The following is a 24,075-nucleotide window of genomic DNA, read 5'->3' as shown; positions in this document are numbered from 1 at the left end:
TAGTGATCTTATGTTCATTATAAAACTGGCGGGACAGATTAGACTTTGGCGGGTCACCACTGTAATAAAATAGTTTGCATACATTTGATATAGACTACAATAAAGCAGGACAATCCATTTAAAAATGCTATTATTCACCTGTATGTGCTTGAAGTCTTCGAAACAGACAGAGTTTTAATCATTTGTTTATAAGTTAAGGGCAACCTTTACTAATCGATACGTGCAGTGTGAACCCACTCCTGTCCTTTACATAATCACCAGAAGGTCTCTTTTTGATGAACTGCTGAACTGATAAAGCCGCAAGATGCGTGATATAACAATAGATGGCGTTAATGCACGATTTTATTTCGTGATCTGAAGACGCTGTGCTGCTTCAATGCATCGCAGAACGCAAAACGGAATGTAGCTTGTAGCTTTTGGTTGCGCTACTTGCTGGAATATGTAGTTAACTACTGGAAAAGCTACTCTGTTTTAAAAGTAGTTGAACTACTGACAAGCTACTGAAAAATAGTAGCGCCGCTACATGTAGTTAACTACCCCCCAACATTGTAAACAGACGTGGCGTAACGGCGCAAAGATGAACAGCTGCATGCTCGAATTTCCCGCGGAAACCCACCAGTAGAGATTTTATAAAACATTATTACAAGCTTACCGTTGTGAATCGGGCTAAGGTAAGGTGATAGTTTTGAACACTGGCTGGTTATGTTCTTGCTCAAAAATTGATTTCGGATCATTTTTAACCAAAAAAGTTACGGACTGCACCTTTAAGCACCAAATCAGCATATTAGCATGATTTCTGAAGGATCATAAAAACAAATCGTAAATATTCCAAACTTTTAATCAGTAGTGTATATATCAATTGCATTGTAAAAGTGTGACTGAGTGGGTAGGTGCTGTTAACAATACTTGTGACCCTACTACAGGTGTGACATTTTTCTCTGTGAGAAATAGAGTGGGAAAGGACGCAGTTGAGAGCTAGTTCCTCCAAATTGCGGGTTACCTGTGGCCCGTGGATGCCCTCCCGCGCCTCAGTTGTGGGGAGGATGGCGGTACTGAGGCAGCAGGCTGCTGACAATCTAAGAGAGACTGATAAATTAGACAGATATACAGAGGTGTGACAGTCAGTGTTAGTGACTCAAACACAGACATAAATGGGCACAGAGATGAGAAGTGAATATGCTGGAAATGATTGCAATAGCCTAAAAACATGGGTGTGATTCTAGGTGTTAATAATCTCATGCAGAATCACACGCAGAGCATGTAGAATGAGCTGTTGTAATAACCAACACCCAGCTGCATACATTCATGAGGAATGACAGGTACAAAGATAGAAGGAAAGCAAGGAGGTATCACCTTCTGTTAAAAAAAAGTTTGGGATCGGTAAGATTTTTGTAAAGTAAAAGTCCCTTATGCTCACTAAAGCTGTATATTTGATTAATAAATGCAGCAAAAACAGTAACATTGTGAAATATTATTACAAATTAAAATAACCATTTTATATTTAATTTTTTTTCAAATGTAATTTATGATGTCGATTTGCTGCTCAAGAAATAATTATAACTTTTATCAATGTTGAAAACATCTGTGCTGCATTATATTTTTGTGGAAACGGAATTTTTTGATGAACAGAAAGTTCCTTACTGTCATTTTCAATCAATTGAGTGCATCTTTTCTAAATAAAAAGTACTAATTTCTTAAAAATCTTACTGATTTCAAACTTTTAAACAGCATGTGTCAGGAGCAAATGACATTCAGTGTTGCTGCTTTGTTAATGAGAGCGTACATACACACATACGTTTACACATTTAACAAGACAAAAAGTACGATTTAAAACATTATAGTTGATGCTGTCTAGCTAAGAGCACATACTCATCTAGAGCAATATGTGGGCATTTTTTAAAAACTTTTTGTTTTTGTGCAAAACTCATCGTCATGATGCTAGCGTTTTATGTGTGGTTGTCAGGGGATTGCTATGTGTTTTTGAAAACGTTGCTATGCATTTGCTAGGGTGTACTGGGTTATTATGACATAACCATCTCCATACAGCAAAAAATTATATCTCTTTTATATTATATTTAATTATATATATACTTATTTTGTTTTGACCAGAAGGAAACTACAGCTCTGTGGATGGGATATGTTTTGAATTGACATGGGCAAAACAGCATTTGACACATTCAGTGATGGGCAAAGGTTGTGAAATTTAGAAACACTGACACCTGCAGGCAGAGATAGGAAACGTCCGCTGCTCTTTTAGGGGCATCATTACCGGGAATAATAAAAGCGTTTTTATGTTACTGGGTATTGTCACTGTTGTAATATAATCTATTTTTAAAAGTGTTATGCCTCCAGAGCATGGATGTAATACATTTATTTGATATTACGTCAAATGTGTCATATTATGTCAAGGTGACACAGGTGAAGCGGATCAGACTGGTTTCCATTACACTACACTGTTGAACTCTGTGATTTACAAACACTATCTACTGAGTCACATCAAACACAATACACATCACATATCTTTAAGCAAGGCACAGGATTCAGCAATACTAGAAAACTAAACTAGGCCTGAAATCTCTGATTACTCCTAGGAAAAAAACACCTCACTTCCAAAGGCTTGTCTATACATGTAAATTTAACCACTGTCTACCATCAGAACTGCATGAACTGTATCTCGGTCAGTCTTGATTGAGCAATCCTCCTAACACAGATGTTCTGAACCTTCCACTTGTCAAATGCTTTTTGGCCCACAGCTCCTTAAATAAAGCTCATTCTACAAAACAAGTGCCTTTTTTGTATTATATACATATTATACTATCAATTATATGTACTTAATATACATATGTGTAAAAAAATACTTTAAGACTTAGTAAAATTTGTCATCCATTATTTGTTGTCAATCACTTGTTTTTATTTTTCTTTTGTCACGAATATGCTTTTCTGTTATTCTCCTTGCTATATTAGCAAATATTCACATTTTGATGAAGAAGTACAGTATGTAAATAAAAAGTAGCATTTCTCTTCCTATGTATTTTGAGATTTTAGTTGAGTAATAAAGAGTAAATGAGTGGACAAGAAGTGTTAATTTCCTGAAAGGATGGAGAATTATTAGGATTACATTGATTTATTCATTCATTTAAATAAATAAATAAATGTAATCATAATGACATCATCCTTTCAGGAAGTTATCTGCCTACTCATTTTATTACTTTATCTTTTGCTCTGTTATGTATGTCAATAGGGGGCTTAAAATGCCAAACTGTTATCATTATCTTGTATAAAAGCAATTAGAAATAAAAAAAGACGATAATGATGTAGTAATAATAATAATACAGAATAATACATTATATATAATAATATTAATAATAAAGAAATAACTTTAAATTATCTAAGAAGCACATTTTAATTCCATGGTTATAAGCAAAATGCTTAAAAATATCATATTAAAATGGTAAAACTGTTACCTTTAACCCTGTTACCCACAGCATATCAACATATTAACCATTATTAAACATTCAAATTCATACATTTACACTAGCTTGAGCTGGCACAATACATTTGTTTAAAACGTAAACTCATAAGCATGAAAGAATGTTTAAAATCATTAAGAAATTAACTTAAATTCAAACTTCAAAAGGCACCAGTTCCATAGAATGACTCATGAATGAATGACACATCTGATGTGGTTCTGTACTACACAGCTCATTGAAATGCAATAGCCAGGCAGCAGGCAGCATATGTAAGAACACGTCCCTGCATTTGCATATGGCAGATCCAGCACTGCCATATGCTGTGTCCATGAATAGAACAGCTCTCTCTGGCACATTTTATCAAGCAGGGTGCCTTGGGATCATCTGAGCATTTTTTGTTAGCTGGCAAAGCAGTTTACATTTATCTTTAGAATAGGTTTAATATGATTAAAGGCTACTGCTCATGATTCCAGTATAAATCACTGTGAAACAAAGCTTTAGGACCGAGGATACATAGATATAAAGGCCAAGGTAACTGTTCTATCCTTAAATGCACACTGTCGCCAGTGGATGGAGCTATAGTTATGTCAGATCAGATGTGCTGTTTGCTAATGCAAAAATAACTGAAAACTCCATCATACAAAGTAACTGCTTGGCATACAGTATGTAGCACCCATTTCACCAAGCCATGAAATGGAAGCACACATGCAGGGATGATATTCCAATAGATAGGCTACATGCACCAATCAATACCTGTTTCGCTTTAAGGAATAATTCTTCCAATATGATCCGAATACATTACTGATGCAGTTTCCAGCAATAATGCTTGCAAAAGCCCAGTCCGCAAAAAAAAAAAAACATCAAACAATTTCCTTGATTTAATCTTATTTTTATACATCATTATTATTTTATTTTATTAAGTACCATCTCACAAAGCCATGATGTGACCCAAATGTATCTAGAGTTAGCAAAACATAAATCAGTTCAGAATGAATTATTGTTGAAATTTCAAATAGTATAAATTATATCCCTGAGTTGACTCAAACAGTCAAGATGGAAACCAGTCTGTCCTTAAACTGTGTCACCTACTGAGGGTCAGTACTAGGGATTCTGGAAATCCCAGGCTGGACTAGAGAGTTTCTTGAAGCCGCCGAAGGTGTGAACTGAGTCACGCTGGAGCGCATGCGAGATCTCACGGAACGTGGCGACGGCTGCCGAGCGCCCAGTACAGGAGAACGGTAAGGGGAAGTCGGAGCAGACCTGGGAACGTGAGCATCAGATTGGCCAGAATCTCCACTATGAACAATATGACAAAACTCAATACTTAACGTCTGTGGGTCTAAGACTAAAGTCTGAGTGCCCAGGTTCCACTGCGACTGGCCGAGGAAAAATGGCTGGGCTGAGGAGGTCCAGGAGGAGGATGGAGTAGGGACATCCAGGGAAGGAGAGCTACCAGCTGATGCAACCATATTGTTTTGGAATAGACAGGAAGGAGGCTTCGAAACTGATGCAGTGGGACTAGGGGGAGCAGTGAGTGCAGTTCGATGACTTACTTTTTGAGGGCTGCTCTTAATTTTTGGCACTTTCCCTCCACGGCCACAGGACGACTGCTCGTGGTCAAACTCCAGGTCCTCCAGACGCTGCGTGAGGGCCAGTTTCTGTTGAATGGCCATTCGCAGGAGGGAGTTCAGAGTCTTCTTTTCATCTTCTGCGGCAGCCAGCTGCCTCTGCATCTCATCCAGTTGAGTTACGTACTCATCGCATCTAGAGAAAGAGGGAGAGAGAACCTCAATATGACTCAAAGTGATCAAACATAAAACATCAGAACATGCTGTTCAACAGTGGTTCTCAATCTAGGGGGTTAGGGCCCACTAGGGGGTTTAGAAAATGATTTATTGATTGAAGACAAAACAAGCTTTTAGCTATTTCTTATTTTATATATATTACAGCCCATCAAAAACATTTCTGAAGAAAAAGAACAAGATTTACTTTGTGATTCCATAGTTCCCCATTGTCCACAACAATATTCAAATTCCCATGATTTTCCAATTGTTTGTGATTTACTGGATAAGAATTAAGGAGAATTTTATATACATACATACATACATATATATATATATATATATATATATATATATATACATACATACATACATACATACATACATACATTATATATATATATATATATATATATATATATATATATATATATATATATATATATATATATATATATATATATATATATATATATATATATATATATATATATATATATATATATATATATATATATATATATATATATATATATATATATATATATATATATATATACACATATATATATACACATATACATATATATATATATATATATATATATATATATATATATACATACATACATACATATATATATATAGATATACACATATATACACACATATATACTGGATAAGAATTAAGGAGAATTTTATATACATACATATATATATATACACATGGGGGACCATGAAGTCAAAATAGTTGAGAGCCACTGCTATACAAAAAATTATGAATCTTAACTCTAAGGAAACTTGAAACATGCATTTGGAATGCATTTTTGAACTGTAATGTATTTCAGAGTGAAACAGAATATTCAACCTGAAAAAATTAATGACTAATTCTTTTTAGTGAGTCAAACACATACAGGTATAGATTACTGACTGGTTGTTTGTATGACATTGTGTAGCTAAAATTAAATATTATACTTTTTGTCAGTAGTATTTTATAAATATGAAAGAATTAGAGATGTTGTCACTTTCATTTGTTTAATATATATTTAAAGCAAATTACAGGATTGCATTTAATTTAAGTGAATAAAGAAATTAGTCAATAAAAAAGTCAAATAAATAAAAGTCAATAAAAAAATAAATAAATATATATGTTATTAACAATATCTCATCATTGGCAATGGAAAGTATTAAATTTTTCCCCCCAAATATATATGCCACAAAAGTAATAATAAACTCTTAATGGAACCATTAAAAAACTGGAATCGTTAAGAGGAATCGGAGCCTAAATTCCCATTCGTACCAACAGCTTACAAATGGCTATTTAGTCATTGGCTAAAATTATTTCCTACCTAGGTGATTTCAGATAAAAAATAAAGTAGTTTCAGAGGTAGAGCAAGTAGTTACATTTCGAAGAATCATGAATGATAGGGTCAGGAATGTGTATGTAAAAAAGGAAGTATTTACAATTTGGATGGCCGAAAACGCACCTTGTGGCAAACATTGCCCTCAGTGAGGAAAAGGTGGCTGCGTCTTCTTTGAGGGCCTTCAGCTCATTTCTAAGCTTCATCATTGTCTCTGTCACCATGGACTTTTCATTTTCATATTTGCTCTTCAGGTTCGCCAGGGCAACCTCGGCAGTCTAAAAATAAAAAATGTGTATATGCTTTTATTTGAGACCAAACACAACAGGAGATATTGGGATATGTTGCAAAAACACATAAACAGTACCTGTTTGTTGGCTTTTAGGACAAGACGCAAGGTGGCGATCTGCTCTCTTTTGGTGCTCAAGAGGGATTTGAGTTTCAGGATCTCCTCCATGCAAGCCTCCTTATCCTTATCGAAGATGGGCGCCAACTCTCGTGCTGCAGCCCTCTGCCTGGACAACTGGAGCGAGCGGTCTACAGCTTTCTGCAGGTGCTTGATCTGGTCACGGATGATGGCGTTGAGGTTATAGATGTTCATGGGCTCCCTGCGGAGATCACCTGTCTCTGGTACTGGGGAGGGCGAGAGAGTTGAACCATTGATTGGTGAACCAAAGGGGGTTCTGTTGGGACTTCCTCCTTCCCCTTTAGTTCCTTCTCCTAGAGGTTCCTTTGATGGAGAATCTTGAGGACTCTTGGACATGTCTGAGGAGTTAGCAGCTGCGAGACGGCGAGCTAAACGTGGAGAAAGCAGGGCTCTTGGGTCGTCTGGGCCTTTGAGACTGCCGCTACGTGTGACCCGGCTCTGGCGGTAGTAGTCCAGCATGACGCGGTTGGGCGTCTCATTGTTGCACAAGCAGACATGGTGGTAGAGCTGAGCAAGTTCTTCACTAAATGTAACCAGCTCATCCTGAGCTGCGTTCAGCATACCGTTACTTTCGTTAGCCATACCTGAAGCGCACCGGAGCTCTGCTTCCAGACTGCTAACCCGCTCGCGGCCCTCACGGCAGGCCTTCTCCAACCGTTTCACCTGCTCTTCGAGAGCCTGGACCTTCCCTTCACTGTGGTTGCTTTCTTCTGATTGGCTCTCCACAGACTGGTTATATTTTTCCTTCAACGCCTTAAGCTCCGCCTTCAAGTCAATGACCTCAGTCACGGCAACTCTATATTTGCACTCCAGAAGCTCTATTCCATTGATGTCCGTCTCGTACTCGCAGCAACCATTTATGGGCCCGTCCGCCTTTTCAGACTCCTCCGTGTCAAACTCCTTGTCGCTGTGGAGACGCTTCATAGCGTTGACACGCTCCGTAAGACGGTGAACGCGACTGTGTTGCTCAGTTAAAGCACCCTGCGTATGCTGCAGTTGAGTTTGGGATTCCTGCAGGTTGGTAAGCAGAACCGCCTTCTCTCGCTCAACCTAGTAGACAAGAAGACATGCAGCTAGTTAGCAAATACCAAGAAGGTACTATTGTTAGCTTTGCCATTGCTTTATGTTACTGTTCCATATTTTGGGGTCAGTAAGATTATTTTTTTAATTAATTAAATACTTTTATTCAGCAAGGACGCAGCAAATCTATCAAAAGTGTCAGTAATTGAAGGTTATTTATAATGTCACAGAAGATATTTCAAATAAATTCTATTTGAAATAAATGCTGATCTTTTTAACATTCTACCCATCAAATTATCCTGAAAAAATTGATCAGTTTCCACACAAAAAAAAAAAAAAATGTTTTCAACATTGATAATAATAAGAAATGTTTCTTGAGCATCGAATCGGCATATTAGAATGATTTCTGAAGGATCATGTGACACTGAAGACTGGAGTAATGATGCTGAAGCTTTGCCATCACAGGAATAAATTACATTTTAAAATATATTAAAACAGAAAATAGTTATTTTAAATAATAATAATATTTCATATTACTGTGTTTTGGATCAAATAATTGCAGCCTTGGTGAGCGTAAGAGACCTTTTTAAAAAACGTATAAAAAAAATCTTACTGACCCCAAACGGATGAGGTCATATTTATCCAAAGCAACTTACAATTAGCAAACATCACAAGCAATTTATAATATGTCAACAATATTTGCAGTACACAATAACAAGTTTCAAGTATAAACTAAATTAGTATACAAATTAATGCAAAAAAAGCAGTCTTGCTCTTAATAGTAGCTGCTCAGCTGACTATAATACTATATTATAATGAAAAGTTTATATTTATGATGCTTCATATCTTATTCCATCTGAACACAGCTACTTTTCAAATGCCGCCAATGGACAAAGATGATTTTTTGGTCCAGATAATGTACAACATCTACCGGCAGGTGGGTAAGTAATATAGTAACCAGCCAAACTTTGACTCCTTGGCAAATAAATACTAGGGTTACATTTCAAAGAAGTGTAGGCTTCTTTTGGAAAGTCAGACATGAACAATATTTTCTCAAGACTGGCTAATCCCATTAATCACAGAAATGTCAACAAAAGTGCACCATCATTGAATTACATGTTACCTTTAAAAAGAGCTTTTCATTTGAGCCTACTTTTAAAGGCTTTATCTACAGTATTTGCTAGAAAAATTGGGAAAAAACACTGAATATTTCACTTTATCTGTTGGCTTGTAAAATTCCATTCTACAGACAGTTGTGATAGTTAGGTGTGTTAGCTTGCTTGTCACAAATTTAGCATAAATGCAGACATGTGATTCCTGTCATTGAGCTCAAGTGCTGCTTAATTGCTTTTTGATCACTCATTGTATCAGAAGCGTCAGCCATCTAACGCTTGAGGCTGAGATAGCGAAACCCAATCGATTCCTTACTGGAGAGGATCCAAGAAAAACAAAGGAAAATATATAGGGGTGGATGAGGAAACATTTTTTGTTTGGATAAATGCCAGGCAATTACAGTTGCTTGAGGGGTGAGGAAACAATTCATTATAACCAAACAGTGATAAAATGTGTAAAATGTGCCTCTAAATATGAATTAAAACTGTAGCAACTACTTTGTGCAATAGGAGGCTGCAATAACAGGCTTCTGGCTATGTATTTGATGGCAATCCCACATAGCTAGAGAAAACTACAGCCACATTCCCCAGAGGAGAAACTTAGATGTAAACATGTTATATAATACTTTTCATGAAATTGATCTGTTTAGATCTATGTGATGAATTTTTAGGTGTGGTAACCTTGTTTTTTTCTTTTTTTTTTTTATCATAAATGACCAAATGGCCATTGTGTTTTCAACAGATCATTACAAATAGATGTAATTATTAATTTTATCTTAAAATTCAAATGATACATTTTAATAAATTATATTTTGTGGTATATGTTTTTCTAATATTATACTTTTGTTTGACATGTACCATTGCATTTACTCCTTTAAGCAGCTGATGCTCTCTATGTTTCTGTGTCCGCACTGGCAGATTTTCTATTCTTATCCCATGCTGTCTCTCTTGCTGAATATGCCCATGGCACACACACATACAGTACTGTGTCCCGCTTTTACAGGGACAGCCACAAAGCACTCACTCATAATGGTAATCAACTTGACAGTAGCCTCTCGAAGCACAAAATAGACCATTGCATTTACTGCATTCAACTTTCCTTCACTCAAATTTACACTTAAACTCTTTAATACCTAAGGTATTTTTTCAGTCAGTACAAAAATGTCTAAATGTAGAAGTGTCAAGTGCATAAAAATGTGCCAATAAAGAAGGAATGATGTATACTGAAACTGTCTGGATGCACGATGGTTAATGTGTAAAGTTTAAGGTATCTGTGTTTGTTTATAAAGTAGCATTAAATGGCAAAAAAATCTAATGAAAATCTCTTCTTCTTGCCCTTAATGCACTACATAACAGTTTTCCATCAAACCAACCTTCATTGATTTATCTGACTATGAATATCTGAGCAAAAGCAGATGGACTAAAAATTGGGGGAAAATGTCATGTGACTAACCTGTAGGAGCTGTTGCTTGAGTTTCTGTATCTCAGACAGGTTGAGTTCGCTGAAGAGATCAGAGACTGGGTGCAACACCTCTCCCTTCCTGCCTCCAGGTCGGTGATATTCTCCATTCACTTTTGGTCCATGCCCATTGCACTCATTACACCGGTTACTGTCCTCATTGTTGGGGCTGGACCCGGATGCAGATGTGCCGTTGGTTGCCGCCTCCTCTGCAAACTTCAAACCCTCCACGGCCGAGATGGCCAGGTGAGTGGTGGCTCCATACACGCTGTCCGTCAGGCTGAGCTGATGGGCCAGCTCCTTTCTGAGATTGTTCTTTTGCTCTCTCTCACTCTTCAGAGAATCCAATGCCTCCTCCAACTGGCCTTCGGAAATATCTTTTAAACGCAAAGCATCTTCCAGCTGGCTGTTGAGTAGCACCGTCTCTTCCTCAAGTACTTTGATTTCATGCTTTAGACCTTCATATTCCACCTGTATTGACAGAGAATGAGAACAGGTTGGCACTAGACTGTGGAATATATAATAATAATAATAATAATAACAACAATGTTTTGTTTTATTTTTAAATGACTAATTTAATGACTTCAGTACCTTATTTAGCACAGAATTAAATGCATAAGAATATAATAAAATAGACAAATGCCAAATGTTTTTAGCATTTAAATATATATTTATAGTTAAAACAGATTGTTATATAATGCATAATATATTATATATTATATATACTTAGACATAAAAATCTGTTTAGTATATATATATATATATATATAATTATAGAAAACATTTATCTGAAATGTAAGTAAAGTATTTATTTTATATATTATAGTATAAAATATATAGTATCATTTTTATCTATTTATTTATTATTACTATTATTCTGCAACTGCAACAAAAATATGTTATCCAATTGAGGTCCTTTGGCATATGGCATGATCTTAAAGATACGCACAATACCTTAAAGGGTTAGTTCACCTAAAACATTTTTAAAACAGTTAACTACAGTGTTTCAACCTTAATATTATAAAGCGACAATAATACTTTTTGTGCTCCAAAAACAACAAAATAACAACTTTATTCCACAATATCTAGTGATTTCAGAACACTGCTTCATGAAGCTTTGAATCTTTACAAATCATTTGTTTCGAATCAGTGATTCAGAGCACCAAAATCACATGATTTCAGTAAATGAGGCTTGGTTACGTCATAAGCGTTTTGAAACTTCAATAGTTCACGTGACTTTGGCAGTTTGATTCGAAACAAATAATTCGTAAAGATTCAAAGCTTCATGAAGCAGTGTCTTGAAATTGCCCTTCACTAGATATTGTGGAATAAAGTCACTATTTTGTTATTTTTGGTGCACAAAAAATATTCTCGTTGCTTTATAATATTATGGTTGAACAACTATTGTCGCATGAACTGTTTTAAAAATGTTTTTAGTAGCTTTCTGGGCATTGAAAAAGGGAGTGTTATTGCTGGCAATGCAGACCTCATTGAGCCATCGGATTTGATCAAAAATATCTTAATTTGTGTTCCGAAGATGAGCGAAGGTCTTATGGGTGTGGAACGACATGAGGATGAGTAATTAATGATATAAATTTCATTTTTGGGTGAACTACCCTTTAAAGGTGCCCTAGATTAAAAAATTGAATTTTCCTCGACATATACAAATAACAAGAGTTCAGTACATAGAAATGACATACAGTGAGTCTCAAACTCCATTGTTTCCTCCTTCTTATATAAATCTCATTTGTTTAAAAGACCTCCGAAGAACAGGCGAATCTCAACATAACACCGACTGTTACGTAACAGTCGGGATCATTAATATGTACGCCCCCAATATTTGCATATGCCAGCCCATGTTCAAGGCATTAGACAAGGAAAGGCAGTATTAACGTCTGGATCTGTGCACAGCTGAAACATCAGACTTTATGCAGGTAAGCAAGCAAGCACAACAGCGAAAAATGGCAGATGGAGCAATAATAACTGACATGATCCATGATATCATGATATTTTTAGTGATATTTGTAAATTGTCTTTCTAAATTTTTCGTTAGCATGTTGCTAATGTACTGTTAAATGTGGTTGAAGTTACCATCGTTTCTTACTGTATTCACGCAGACAAGAGCCGTCGATATTTTCATTTTTTAAACACTTGCAGTCTGTATAATGCATAAACACAACTTCATTCTTTATAAATCTCTCCAACAGTGTAGCATTAGCCGTTATCCACGGAGCATAGCTTCAAACTCATTCAGAATCACATGTAAAAATCAAAATAAACACTGTACTTACGCGATTAGACGTGCTGCATGATAAACACTTTGTAAAGATCCATTTTGAGGGTTATATTAGCTGTGTAAACTTTGTTTATGCTGTTCAAGGCAAGCGCGAGCTTCGTGGGTGGGGAGCGTGAGTATTTAAAGGGGCCGCACAGCATGAATCAGCTCATATTTAATGATGCCCCAAAAAAAAAATTAATAATAAAAAAAAAAAAAAAACTATGGGGTATTTTGAGCTGAAACTTCACAGACACATTCAGGGGACACCTTAGGCTACGTTCACACTGCAGGCTGAAACGACCCAATTCCGATTTTTTTTGCCCCATGCGACCTGTATCTGATCTTTTCATGACAGTCTGAACGACACAGATCCGATCTTTTCAAATGTGACCCAGGGCACTTGGGTATGTGGTCCTGAATCCGATACGTATCCGATCTTTTGAAATGCGACCTCCGTCTGAACGGCCAGGCCACATGTATCCGACCCGTACGTCATTGATACGCTACAAATGTCATAATTGTGCGTTGAAGTAGGCGGGAACGAGAAGATAAACAACAACCATGGCGGACGATGCTGCTGAGACCAGTCAATGGAAGGGAAGCGAGGTCACAGATTTAATTAATATTTGGGGTGACAGCTCTATTCAGGCCAAACTCGAGGGCTCTTATCGGAACCGGGCGGTTTACAATAACATTTCCAGCGGAATGGCCGAGCGTGGTTACAGACGATCCTGGCTCCAATGCCAGCGAAAAATAAAAAGCCTCCAAGCCAAATACAAGGAGGTTAAAGACTGGAACAAACGAAGTGGCGTCTACTTCCGCAAACAACGAGTGACGTCGTTGACCGTTGCATACTCTTCTGCGCATGCGGGTCACTTCTGGGTCATTTCACGTTCACACAGGAGATCACAAAAGGTCGCATTTAATTGAAAATGTGAACGGCCTTGCAAAAAAATCTAATTTTTTCAAAAAATCGGAATTGAGCATTAAGCCCTGCAGTGTGAACGTAGCCTTAGACTTGTATTACATCTTGTAAAAAAAACGTTCGATGGCACCTTTAAGTAAAAATGTTCTTAGGTGAACATGCTTTCCCATTAAATCATCCCATAAAATCATAGTCCTAACTCTTATCTAAAATCAGAGGAAATCATTATGAAAATGTAGTTGTAACCCCTGAACCCCAACCTTAAACCTAACCCTCAAATCTGATTGGTTAATAGGAATGTAGTTCCAGGATCAACAAGAATAGTGATCCAGGAACATGTCTTACTTAGATAAATCATGTTACGCTTGAAAGTACAGTAGGAAAAACAGCCTGCTTAAATTTGAGGGTGGAAAATAGTAGCATAAAACTAAATTCTGAACATTTTTGGTGCAAGAAACCTGACTAATATATAAGTGTGAAGAAAAACTTGTTACAAATGCTATGTCCCCTGTATTATACCCTATAGTGGCTTTTACTCACATAGAATGACTTTGTGTTTCACAATTAGTGTGTGTGTGTGTACAGTATATACAGTATACCTGATTCTGCTTGAGTGTTGACACTAGTTTCTGTAGAGTGATGTTCTCCTCCTCCAGTTCAGTGTAGTCCTGCAGCAGTCTGGTCTCTCTGAACTTATACTCTCGTATTTCTTCTCTCATCCTGCTCCTCTGTAGCTCTAACATCTCATTATTCTGAAAGAGAGTAAGGGAAGGACAACACAGAAAAAAAGTGAGTCATTTGGCTTTTTAAGCATGACCCCATTTCAGAAGAAAAGATGACTGACAAAATAAGCTTATTAAAGAGGTAAAAATATTGATGTTCTGGACAGCATAGTTTGAGGGGTTTGTCTTCTCCGAGGAGACAAGGGAGGCAGTTCCTCTTCAAACATAAATGAGCCAGGTTCTAGCAACAATTTAGCTCAGTTAATTTAAAACGTAACCTCCGTATCTAATAATAAAAATGCATTTTATTTGCAATGCGCCTTTCTCATATTCAAAGCGCTACAACATGTAACAGAAAGCAAAAAAAACAAAAAATACAAAGTAAATAATATCAATTACCACAATAATAATTACAAATTAAAAACTTTACTAAAAAGATGTTTTAGTTTCTTTAATTTTTTTTTTTTTTTTTAAAGGAGCATTCCTAATAGAAGCAGGTAATGAATTCCATAACTGTGGAGCAATGTAAGAAAAAGCCCTTCCTCCCATGGTTGTAAGTTTACAGAAGGGCTGATAAAGAGAAAGAGAACCAGAACAGTGGAGAAAATGAGGAGGTATGGTTGGTGTAACCAAATCACAAATGCAAACTGGAGCCAACCCATGTACTGCTTTATAAGTTAAAAAGTAAATAAGAATTGATTGAACTGGGAGCTAGTTTAGTTGAAGAAGCACAGGGGTAATGTGTTGATGTGAAGATGTAGACACGTCAAGATACGATCAGCTAAATTTTGCATATATTGCAACCTCTTGATGCAAAAAGTGAATTACAGAAATAAAGCCTAGATTTAATAAAGGCATGAATAAGTTTTTCTGCACCAGGCCTAGAGAAAAAAGGTTTAATACTACACTCTAAAAAATGCTGGGTTAAAAACAACCCAAGTTGGGTTAAAAATGGACAAATGGACAAATCTTTAACCCAACCTGCTGGGTAGTTTTATTTAACTCAACTGATGTTTAAAAATCACTGTATTGATCACTTAAAATGAACCCAAAATAGACTGGAAAATAACATTTATTAATATGTTTAATAATAATTAAATAATAAACATTTATTAAATTGCTTATTAATAAATGTTCATCTTATTTCAACATATTATTGTTGCATCTAGTAATTGTCTCATTTTTAATTTCCAACATATTTTGCTCTCATTTTAAGCCAGCCATATAGTCATTTTTAAACAATAGTTGGGTTAAATAAAACTACCCAGCACATTGGGCAAACATTTAACCCAACCGCTGGGTCAAAACAACCCAATCACTGGGTTTGTCCATATTTAACCCAACTTGGGTTGTTTTTAACCCAGCATTTTTTAGAGTGTATAATAATATTAATAATAAAGGTGATATTCTGGAGATTAAAAGAAAGAAACTTTGGTAATATTTTTTTAAAATGGGTATTAAAAGTCAGCCGAGCATCAAAAATCACACCCAAATTCCACACCTGGACAAAAGGAGAGATTAGGCTATTGTCTGCAGTAAGTTTAAAGTTATTGCCCTTACTAACATTAGTTAGTACGATTAACAAAATTTCAGTTTTAGAATAATTTAATTTAAGAAAGTTATGTTTCATCCATGCCTTTATTTCCAGCAAACAAGCAGAGAGAGAGTTGAAGGGGCAGAAGTAAAATCAAGCTGAGTGTTAAATCTCTGTTGTCAGCTCATATAAATACTGAACAGAGTAGGACCCAACACTGACCCCTGAGGGACACCCTGTCATAATGGCACAGTCTGAGATCTATTAGTGCCCAGGTAGACAAACTGAGAACGTTCTGAGAGATAAGATGTAAACCAGTTCAATGCAGTACCAGAAAGGCCAATCCACCTATGTAGTCTGTCCACCATATCTGTGAGAATTATGACACTTCCAGTGTTTACAAAGGATTTTATGACTAATCATTTGAAAAGAGGGTGACTAATAAAATAAAATAATAATGATTAGCAGCAATAAACCCTATATATCCATTTAGAGCCTCCTTATTGTCATTATATTGGTGGTATGTGGGAGTATGTCATGATGAATCTTTGAAAGCAATCTATAAAGATCCATTAGGCTTACATATAATATCATTGTGTCAGTGAGTCAGAGTCTAAGACTGATCATGTCCATACTTGTGCAGACTGGAATGCTGGGTAACAAATTACTTTCCTGCCAGATGAAACCCTCAAGTCAGCACTTTCTTCCTCAAAGTTCTATATCTATATGGGAAAGCTGAAACAATGGCCTTTTTTTAACAGCTGAAACAGAATGTGACAAGCAAGATGACAAAATATTGTATAAATCGCAAGGTGTCTGAGAATGTAGCATTAATCTATATAACAGTGAGCCACAACAAGTGGCCAAATGTAGCACTTTATGGCTTTATTCCAAGGTACCGGCCCTGGTCTTAACGGTGTAGTAATCTTTGGAATACTTTAAAACATTCTTCAAGAGCAGATTGCTGGAAAATCACAATTACTGAGAGAAAAAACCCCAAACCATTGCACAAACTGGGCAAAACTGCTGATAAAGAGTCAAAGGTGTGAAACAGACATGGGAACAGAGCCAGCCTTGAACCCAAGAAGCTGATTTGGCAGTAGGACAGGCGTGTAGTGCACTGCATATTTAAATAATCTGAACACCACTTGTTTTATTTTGTGTTACATATATAATTTACACTTTGCCACTCAAAAGTCTGGGGACAGTAAGTCATTTTTTCTGAGATTAAGAAAGAAATGAAAACTTTTATTTAGCAAGGATGCTGTGTCAAGCAGGGTGGGGCCGAGAGCCGTGGGAACGGAGCAAGCATCGAGTCTAACAGAGAGGCTCGGAGGAGTGACAACAGTCAAAGATGAGGACCAGGCCTGGGGGGTATTCCAGAAAGCAGGTTATGTGACATACCTGGGTATGTTTAAGAGTAAGCAAGCGGATAACCTCAACTTTCGGCTCCAAAAACGGAGGTAACTTTTAGGGTATGTAAGTAACCATAGCAACTTGCTCTCTGAACATAACCTGCTCCGGAGCAGGTTATGTTAAAGGGTTAGTTAGTTTAAGAGGAATTCAGATGCATGTTATATTATCAATATGGTTATATTAATGTATCTAAATTTGTTATATAGTTACAGTTATATACACAATGTTATATTATACAATATATAACTGTTTATTCAATTCTAATATATAAATGTATTTTATTGTCATCTCACACATGGATCTGCTTTTTATCCTTTATAACAGGACATTTTCTATGCTATAATTTCTATAATAAAATACATAGCATATATGTGATATCTTATTTAATAATTAGCATCAAACAATATTAAGAATAAAAAATGATTGCATAACCACCCAATAGGTGGTGATGTGCACCAAGTAGGTTATGTAAATCGCCATTAAACAAAAGAAGAAGAATGAAGTAGAATGGCGCACTTTTTCTTAGCGTCTGTTTCCATGGTGAATCATCAATTCGTCGCTCTGTTGAGAATGTCTTGTGTGTTAACCGGGAACATACTCTGGGTTGGCTGAACTTACTCCCGGACGAGTCAGCAAGGTTTGGGTTAATCAACCGAGAGTTCAGGGTATATGTGACAGTAAGTTAACTCTGCTTTCTGGAATACACCCCTGGACTTTACATTTTGTTTTGTTTATGTTCATGTGGCAGTCGTCCGTGAGGGGTTGCCGCTTTACTTTAATTTTGTGTTTGTTTATTTTATAATTAAAGTATGTTTGAACGTTCGCTAGTTCACACCACCTTCTCCCCCGAGCCTTAAACCTTGTTACAGATGCACTAAATTGGCCAAAAGTGTCTATTTATCAAAGAATCCTGAAAAAAAAGTATCACGGTTTGCAGACAAAAATTAAGCAGCATAACTGTTTTCAACATTGATTGATTGAAAGATCATGTGACACTGAAGACTGGAGCAAACGGTTGCTGAAAAGTCAGCTTTGTTATCACAGGAATAAATTACATTTTAAAGGTCCCGTTTTTCGTGTTTTTTTTTAAGCTTTGTGTTTATAGTGTGCAATATGTTTCGTGTGTAAAAACACAGTATTTTTCACATAATTTACTTATCTGTATACCGCTGTTTCCACTGTCATAAAAACAGGCTGATGACTTCCTTGTTCTATGAAGTCCCTCCTTCAGAAATACGTAACGAGTTCTGATTGTGCCAGTGGTTCCTGTGTTGTGATTCAACAGCAGCTTAGCGAACCTTGCCCGGAAAGGTCACGCCTTTTACCATAACGTGGCTGTACATAGTTTTACATGTGGATTATTGTGGTGTTGTGCCGAATGAACACAAAAGACAATAATTCCTGAGAGACTGAACTCTTCAATCTCCACAAGCAGCGACAGAAAATGTACAACGTTAGCACTCACTCAGAAGAGTACCTCATATGGAAAACAGCCATATACATAAACATAGTCCCCTCTTGTGGCCATTATGTGCACTGCAGTCCAACATTAACTATTGCGGTAAGGATACCACAATTATAATTTTCAGGAACCGAGTTAAACATAAATTGTAACCATTGATCTCTAAGTACAGCGTCCCTGGGAAGGCCAAACAAAGGTGATTGGACTGCGGGATGAAAATAACAGCGTTTCGACGACATGGCGACAAACACACTCTACAAACGCAACTCTTGCTCTTCTCCGTGGGAGCGCAACAAGGTCACGCCCCCTTTTTTGTGTATTCCTGTGGGCGGAGGTAAGTCAAAAAACTGTTTTAGTGACGTCATTAAAGAAGGAAGTAGAGGGATGTAGTCCAAACTGGCCGTTCGATGTAGGCGACTTCTGTTAAATAAAATATCTCGCTTGGCATTGAACTTTGAGCTTTAAAATTTTACAGATTTTATTTATACTCTAACAACAACATTACACACTAACTAAAGTTTGAAACATGGGATCACGAAGAACGGGACCTTTAAAATATATTACAATAGAAAACATGTTAAAATAAAATTTTAAATTGTAATAATTTCACAATATTATTGTTTTCAATAAATGCAGCCTTGGTGACATTCTTTCAAAACCATGAAAAAAACCTTTTGAATGGTTGTGTGTGTATGTATTTGTAATCTGTCATCCTATACTGTAGTGTTCACGGAAAAAAAGGGTCTAGACATTCACTGAAGCTGCAACAACTTCCATCCAAATTGAACTTATGCTATCACCAATAAATCCCTCATCCATTACTGGAATAAGAGGATCAAACATTGTTATAGTGTAAGATATTTTGCACATCCTGGCAGATGACCTTCCTATGAGCTGGGATATTGATTACCGTACACAATATCACAGCTCACCCAGAGGATGTGATGTCTCATTGCATATTCAAAGCCATGCTGTGCCAGTTCAAATGAGCTGGGCATGAACTCCAGAGGATTACTGACCAATTATCTCCCACTACAGCTCTATTGTAGCAGTGGTAATCATGGGCTTCACACACTCAGGGGTCAGGAGCAGTGCAGCAGCCTACATTACTGGAACAAACCCAATATGTGCCATGCCAGAAACAGCAGCAGTAATGCTAGTTATAAGACTGAAATGCTCCATGCACATTATGAAGTACACAAAGGCCAAAATGAAACTAGATGCATTAAATGGTATTGCAAAGATAATGACTTCCGAACATCCCTTTCAGCTTACCCTCTCTTCCATTGGTAAATAAATAGGAAGACCCGCCCCAAACTGGTGCCACAGAGTTTTTGGGAAGTCAGTTTATGAACTTCTTTCTTATATTGTTCCTGTACATTACATTAGAATAATTAAAAGTATTTTAACATTGAAACTTGAACATTGAAACTTAGCAGTTTTGAACACATTATGCTGGTCTACACACACTATACGTCTCTATTAATGTTACACCAACAGATACATAAATTGATATCAATTGAATGAAATGACATGAAAAGAAAAAAATAAACTATACAGGAAGGCCTGTTCACACCAAGAACGAGAACTATAAAGATAACCATAATGATTACTGTATTAGCATCCACACCAGCGAATGCTCAAGCTCTTTAAAGCCGGATAGCTTCTGATTGGCTGTCAATGTTCTTATTGTTCATCAACTGGAAAAAAGTTGTTTTAAAAGTGACTCCAATGATTTTAACGCAACTCCAATGTTTCTCTGTTGCTTGCCGGTGTGCCGTAATCGCTGTAGTTGTGATGTGAACTCTGCTATTATTTTATATTCAGAACTATATCTTTATCATTATCATTATACTGTAGTTAGCATACTTGGTGTGAATAGGCCTTAAGTCAAGTTTATGTTCAACTGCTTTGTCACTCTACACTTACCAAAAGCAGGAATAACAAACAATAACTGATTTCTAAAGCTATTTTCGTAAAGATTTAATGCTTAAAGGATTAGTTCACTTTGAAATGGAAATTACCCCAAGATTTACTCACCCTCAAGCAATCCTAGGTGCTTTTGACCTTCTTCTTTCTGATTAACACAATCAGAGTTATATTAAAGGTGTTAAAGAGGATCTTTTCATCGACTGAGAAACCAAAGACCGTTACTGAGTTTTTGAAATGAGCGCATGCGTAAGAACAACCCCCCTCCTTCACAGCTCGTTTCGAGGGAACGCCTCCCAAAACTCGTGCACGAGTATTGGAACACGAGTGTTTACCACCGGCATTCGCTGTGTCGTGTTAGTGGATTCATTATGTCGGACTCACCGCAGGTAACTCATAATCTGCAGTTGTTACTCCTGTCTCCTGACAAAAACATTGCATGCGGCACCTGTGGAGTGTGGAAAGTTACTGGAGCGCGCAGCCGCGCACGTCTCTCACAAGGAACGTCACGGCAGTGATTGACAAGCCAGAGGGCCAATCGTTTACGCGATCATTGGCTGATGTTTTTAAGGCCCTACCTCGTGCACAGATGATGTATATTAATATTATTCCTTTCAGTGCACCTAATAACTAGTCTTTTATCAGTTAGTAAAGACAGTTTCAAGTAATATTGCAAAAATGTATAAAACAAAACATCCTCTTTAGCACCTTTAATAAATATCCTGACGCATCCAAGCTTTATAAAGACATTGAACGGGACCAATGAGTATGAAGCTCAAGAAAGTGCATCCATCCATCATAAACATACTCCTCATGGCTCCGGGGGGTAAATAAAGGCCTTCTGAAGTGAAATGATGCGTTTGTGTCAGAAAAATATCCATATTTAACAAATTATAAAGTAAAATATCTAGCATCCACCAGACCACCTTCCGTATTCAACTTAGGAAGAAAGTGTAACACCTCATGCAGTTCAAAACGCTTTCATATTCAACTTACGAAAAATGCGTAACTGATACGAAGAAAGTCAAATGCACCTAGGATTGCTTGAAGGTGAGTAAATCTGGTGGTAATTTTCATTTCAAAGTGAACTAATCCTTTAAAGTTTGCTTGAAATGGAAGCTGCAATAGTCTTTTCTGCCTGTTGTGTGCATATTCAAGTGAAACAACTTCTCAAAAAGAAAAAAACGTAGGCTGGGACTACTGGGATATTGTCCATTGGGTTTTTATTGGATGGTTGTGGTTTGCTATTGCTGTGATCTCATGTGAATGACAGGTTGTCCTCACCCTCGCATCAGTAAACACGTCATCAGAGAAGAAAACAGTGTAAAACTGTTTGTAAAATAAAATTAACATGACATTCCATTGATTATTCGAACTATAGCTGAATAAAAATGCTCATTTTAATGTAATCCATGCTGTGAGAGTACCTGTTTGTACTGTGATAATTAAGCTATTCTAAATTTAAGGTATGTGAACCCAGGGTGAAAAACGTAGTGAAATTCCCTGTCTCATAGGGCCGCAGTGGCAGCTTGTGTGTACAGTGTGTCTTTGTGCCGACCTCAGGGTATTTCTCTTATGCCCCAGCTTAGCCATGGATTTGCCCCCTACAATGCACTATGGCGACAGTCTCTGACCCTGACACCAATGACTGCTGACACACTACACGCACACAGACTCACTGCCCTCAAAATAACCCTTTGGTCCAAGATGAAGTTTCATAAAATTAATTACTTTCAGAAAGGGTGTATTAATGTGTGTATTGTGTATTATGTAATGTGTGCTGATGACAGTTTCACCAGTACAAGAAAATACTCACCTCTCTGAGTTCTTGCAACAGGGTGTTGAGACGTTCGGTCTCCGCTTGGGAGTTGGAGGCCACTGAGCTGCTCAGTTTTAGCTGGGTTTGAAGGTCCACCAGACGTCCCATGTAATAGGCCTCTTTAGAGGCAGACTCCTGGAGCAACGTCTCTTCGTTTGTCTCACCATCCTCAGCTACTTTACGCTGGTTGGTGTATGCCTGACCGAACGCCTGGAGGAAAATCAATGACAGAGACAGAGGAAAAGAGGCACATCAGTGTTCAGTTTAAATAATGTCTACAAAAATTATTATGGGTATGTTAACAACAGCATACTACCATATAACCAGTACTATTTTTTTCCGCATGTGCACTACCATTCAAAAATTTGGAACCCGTCATTTTTTTAAGAAACACTTTTTGTTATACTGGTTGAAACATCCTGATAGGAATCAATAATAGAAGTGGTCTAACATGTACATACATCTTCTGTACATGTTCATCCAATCACTGAATTCGGTCCAAATGCAATGATACGATGTCCTACATGCCTATCAACATATGCATTTCTATACCTACGCTCACCCTGCTCGCACAGACATCATCAGCCCGTTCAATGAAGCTATGCAGAGTTGTAGACAGACAGTCACCACGAGCACCACAAACAAACAGCAGCCGCCTTTTACAGTTCCTCCTGAACCAAAACAATGAGCTTATGCTGCGTTCACGCCATGTTGTAACTGTAATTACGAGATGGCAACCCGTGACGTTCTACCTGGAGCCGACGTCCTCAGACTTATAACAGATGTATGCATTTCTGTGTCAACACTATCAACGCTGAAATTAATCTGCAGCAGTCAGGTGGTACAAGTAAGAGCTCTGTAAGTTGTATACGTTCATTATTATTGCAATGTTATGTGCTTTGAAAAATGTAATGCTGTCTCTCGTCTCGTGACGCTTTTGTGTTCGTTTATGTGTTTTGGAGAAGGTGTGGCTTTGGAGGGTAGGATCTCATGCTTTCAAAGCTAGCTTGCTATTGCTAGCCTCTCTGAAAAATTGTCTACCCTACCTTTCAAATAAATGCTGTTCTTTTGAAATTTCTACGCATTAAAGAATCCTGAAAAACGTATCTACAAATATATTAAGCATCAACTGTATTCAAAATTGATAAATCTTGTTAGAATGATTTCTGAAGGATCATGTGACATTGAAGACTGGAGTAATGACTGCTGAAAATTTAGCTTTCCCGACACAGGAATAAATTACATTTAAAAAATATATTGAAATACAAAAAAAAAAGAAAGAAATTGTAAGCATATTTCACAATACAAAAAGTCTATTACATTTGCCAGAAAGTGTTGTATACAATCGGAGTCACATGAG

General features: G+C 36.9%; 1 protein-coding gene across 5 annotated transcripts in view; it reads right to left on the bottom strand.

Annotated features, from left to right (window-relative positions):
- bicd1a (bicaudal D homolog 1a) overlaps positions 1 to 24,075 on the bottom strand; it is a 67,405-nt gene that overhangs the window by 3,335 nt on the left and 39,995 nt on the right. For 2 of the 5 annotated variants that reach the window (XM_067390094.1, XM_067390095.1), the window contains 6 exons: positions 22,713 to 22,925; positions 14,433 to 14,585; positions 10,625 to 11,101; positions 6,980 to 8,089; positions 6,739 to 6,890; positions 4,406 to 5,234 (listed from right to left, as the gene is read on the bottom strand). In XM_067390094.1, the coding sequence (XP_067246195.1) occupies positions 4,556 to 5,234; positions 6,739 to 6,890; positions 6,980 to 8,089; positions 10,625 to 11,101; positions 14,433 to 14,585; positions 22,713 to 22,925 (2,784 nt within the window). In that variant the 3' untranslated portion in view covers positions 4,406 to 4,555. Of the gene's footprint in view, positions 1 to 1,000; positions 1,087 to 4,405; positions 5,235 to 6,738; positions 6,891 to 6,979; positions 8,090 to 10,624; positions 11,102 to 14,432; positions 14,586 to 22,712; positions 22,926 to 24,075 lie in introns of those variants that run through there. The other 3 variants (XM_067390096.1, XM_067390097.1, XM_067390098.1) reach the window with 3 other exon arrangements.

Source organism: Chanodichthys erythropterus, chromosome 7 (genome assembly GCF_024489055.1).
Source record: "Chanodichthys erythropterus isolate Z2021 chromosome 7, ASM2448905v1, whole genome shotgun sequence".
In the NCBI taxonomy this organism is placed as follows: domain Eukaryota; kingdom Metazoa; phylum Chordata; class Actinopteri; order Cypriniformes; family Xenocyprididae; genus Chanodichthys; species Chanodichthys erythropterus.
The sequence above is the reverse complement of the archived record's forward strand: the minus strand, read 5'-3'. Positions and strand labels throughout refer to the sequence as shown.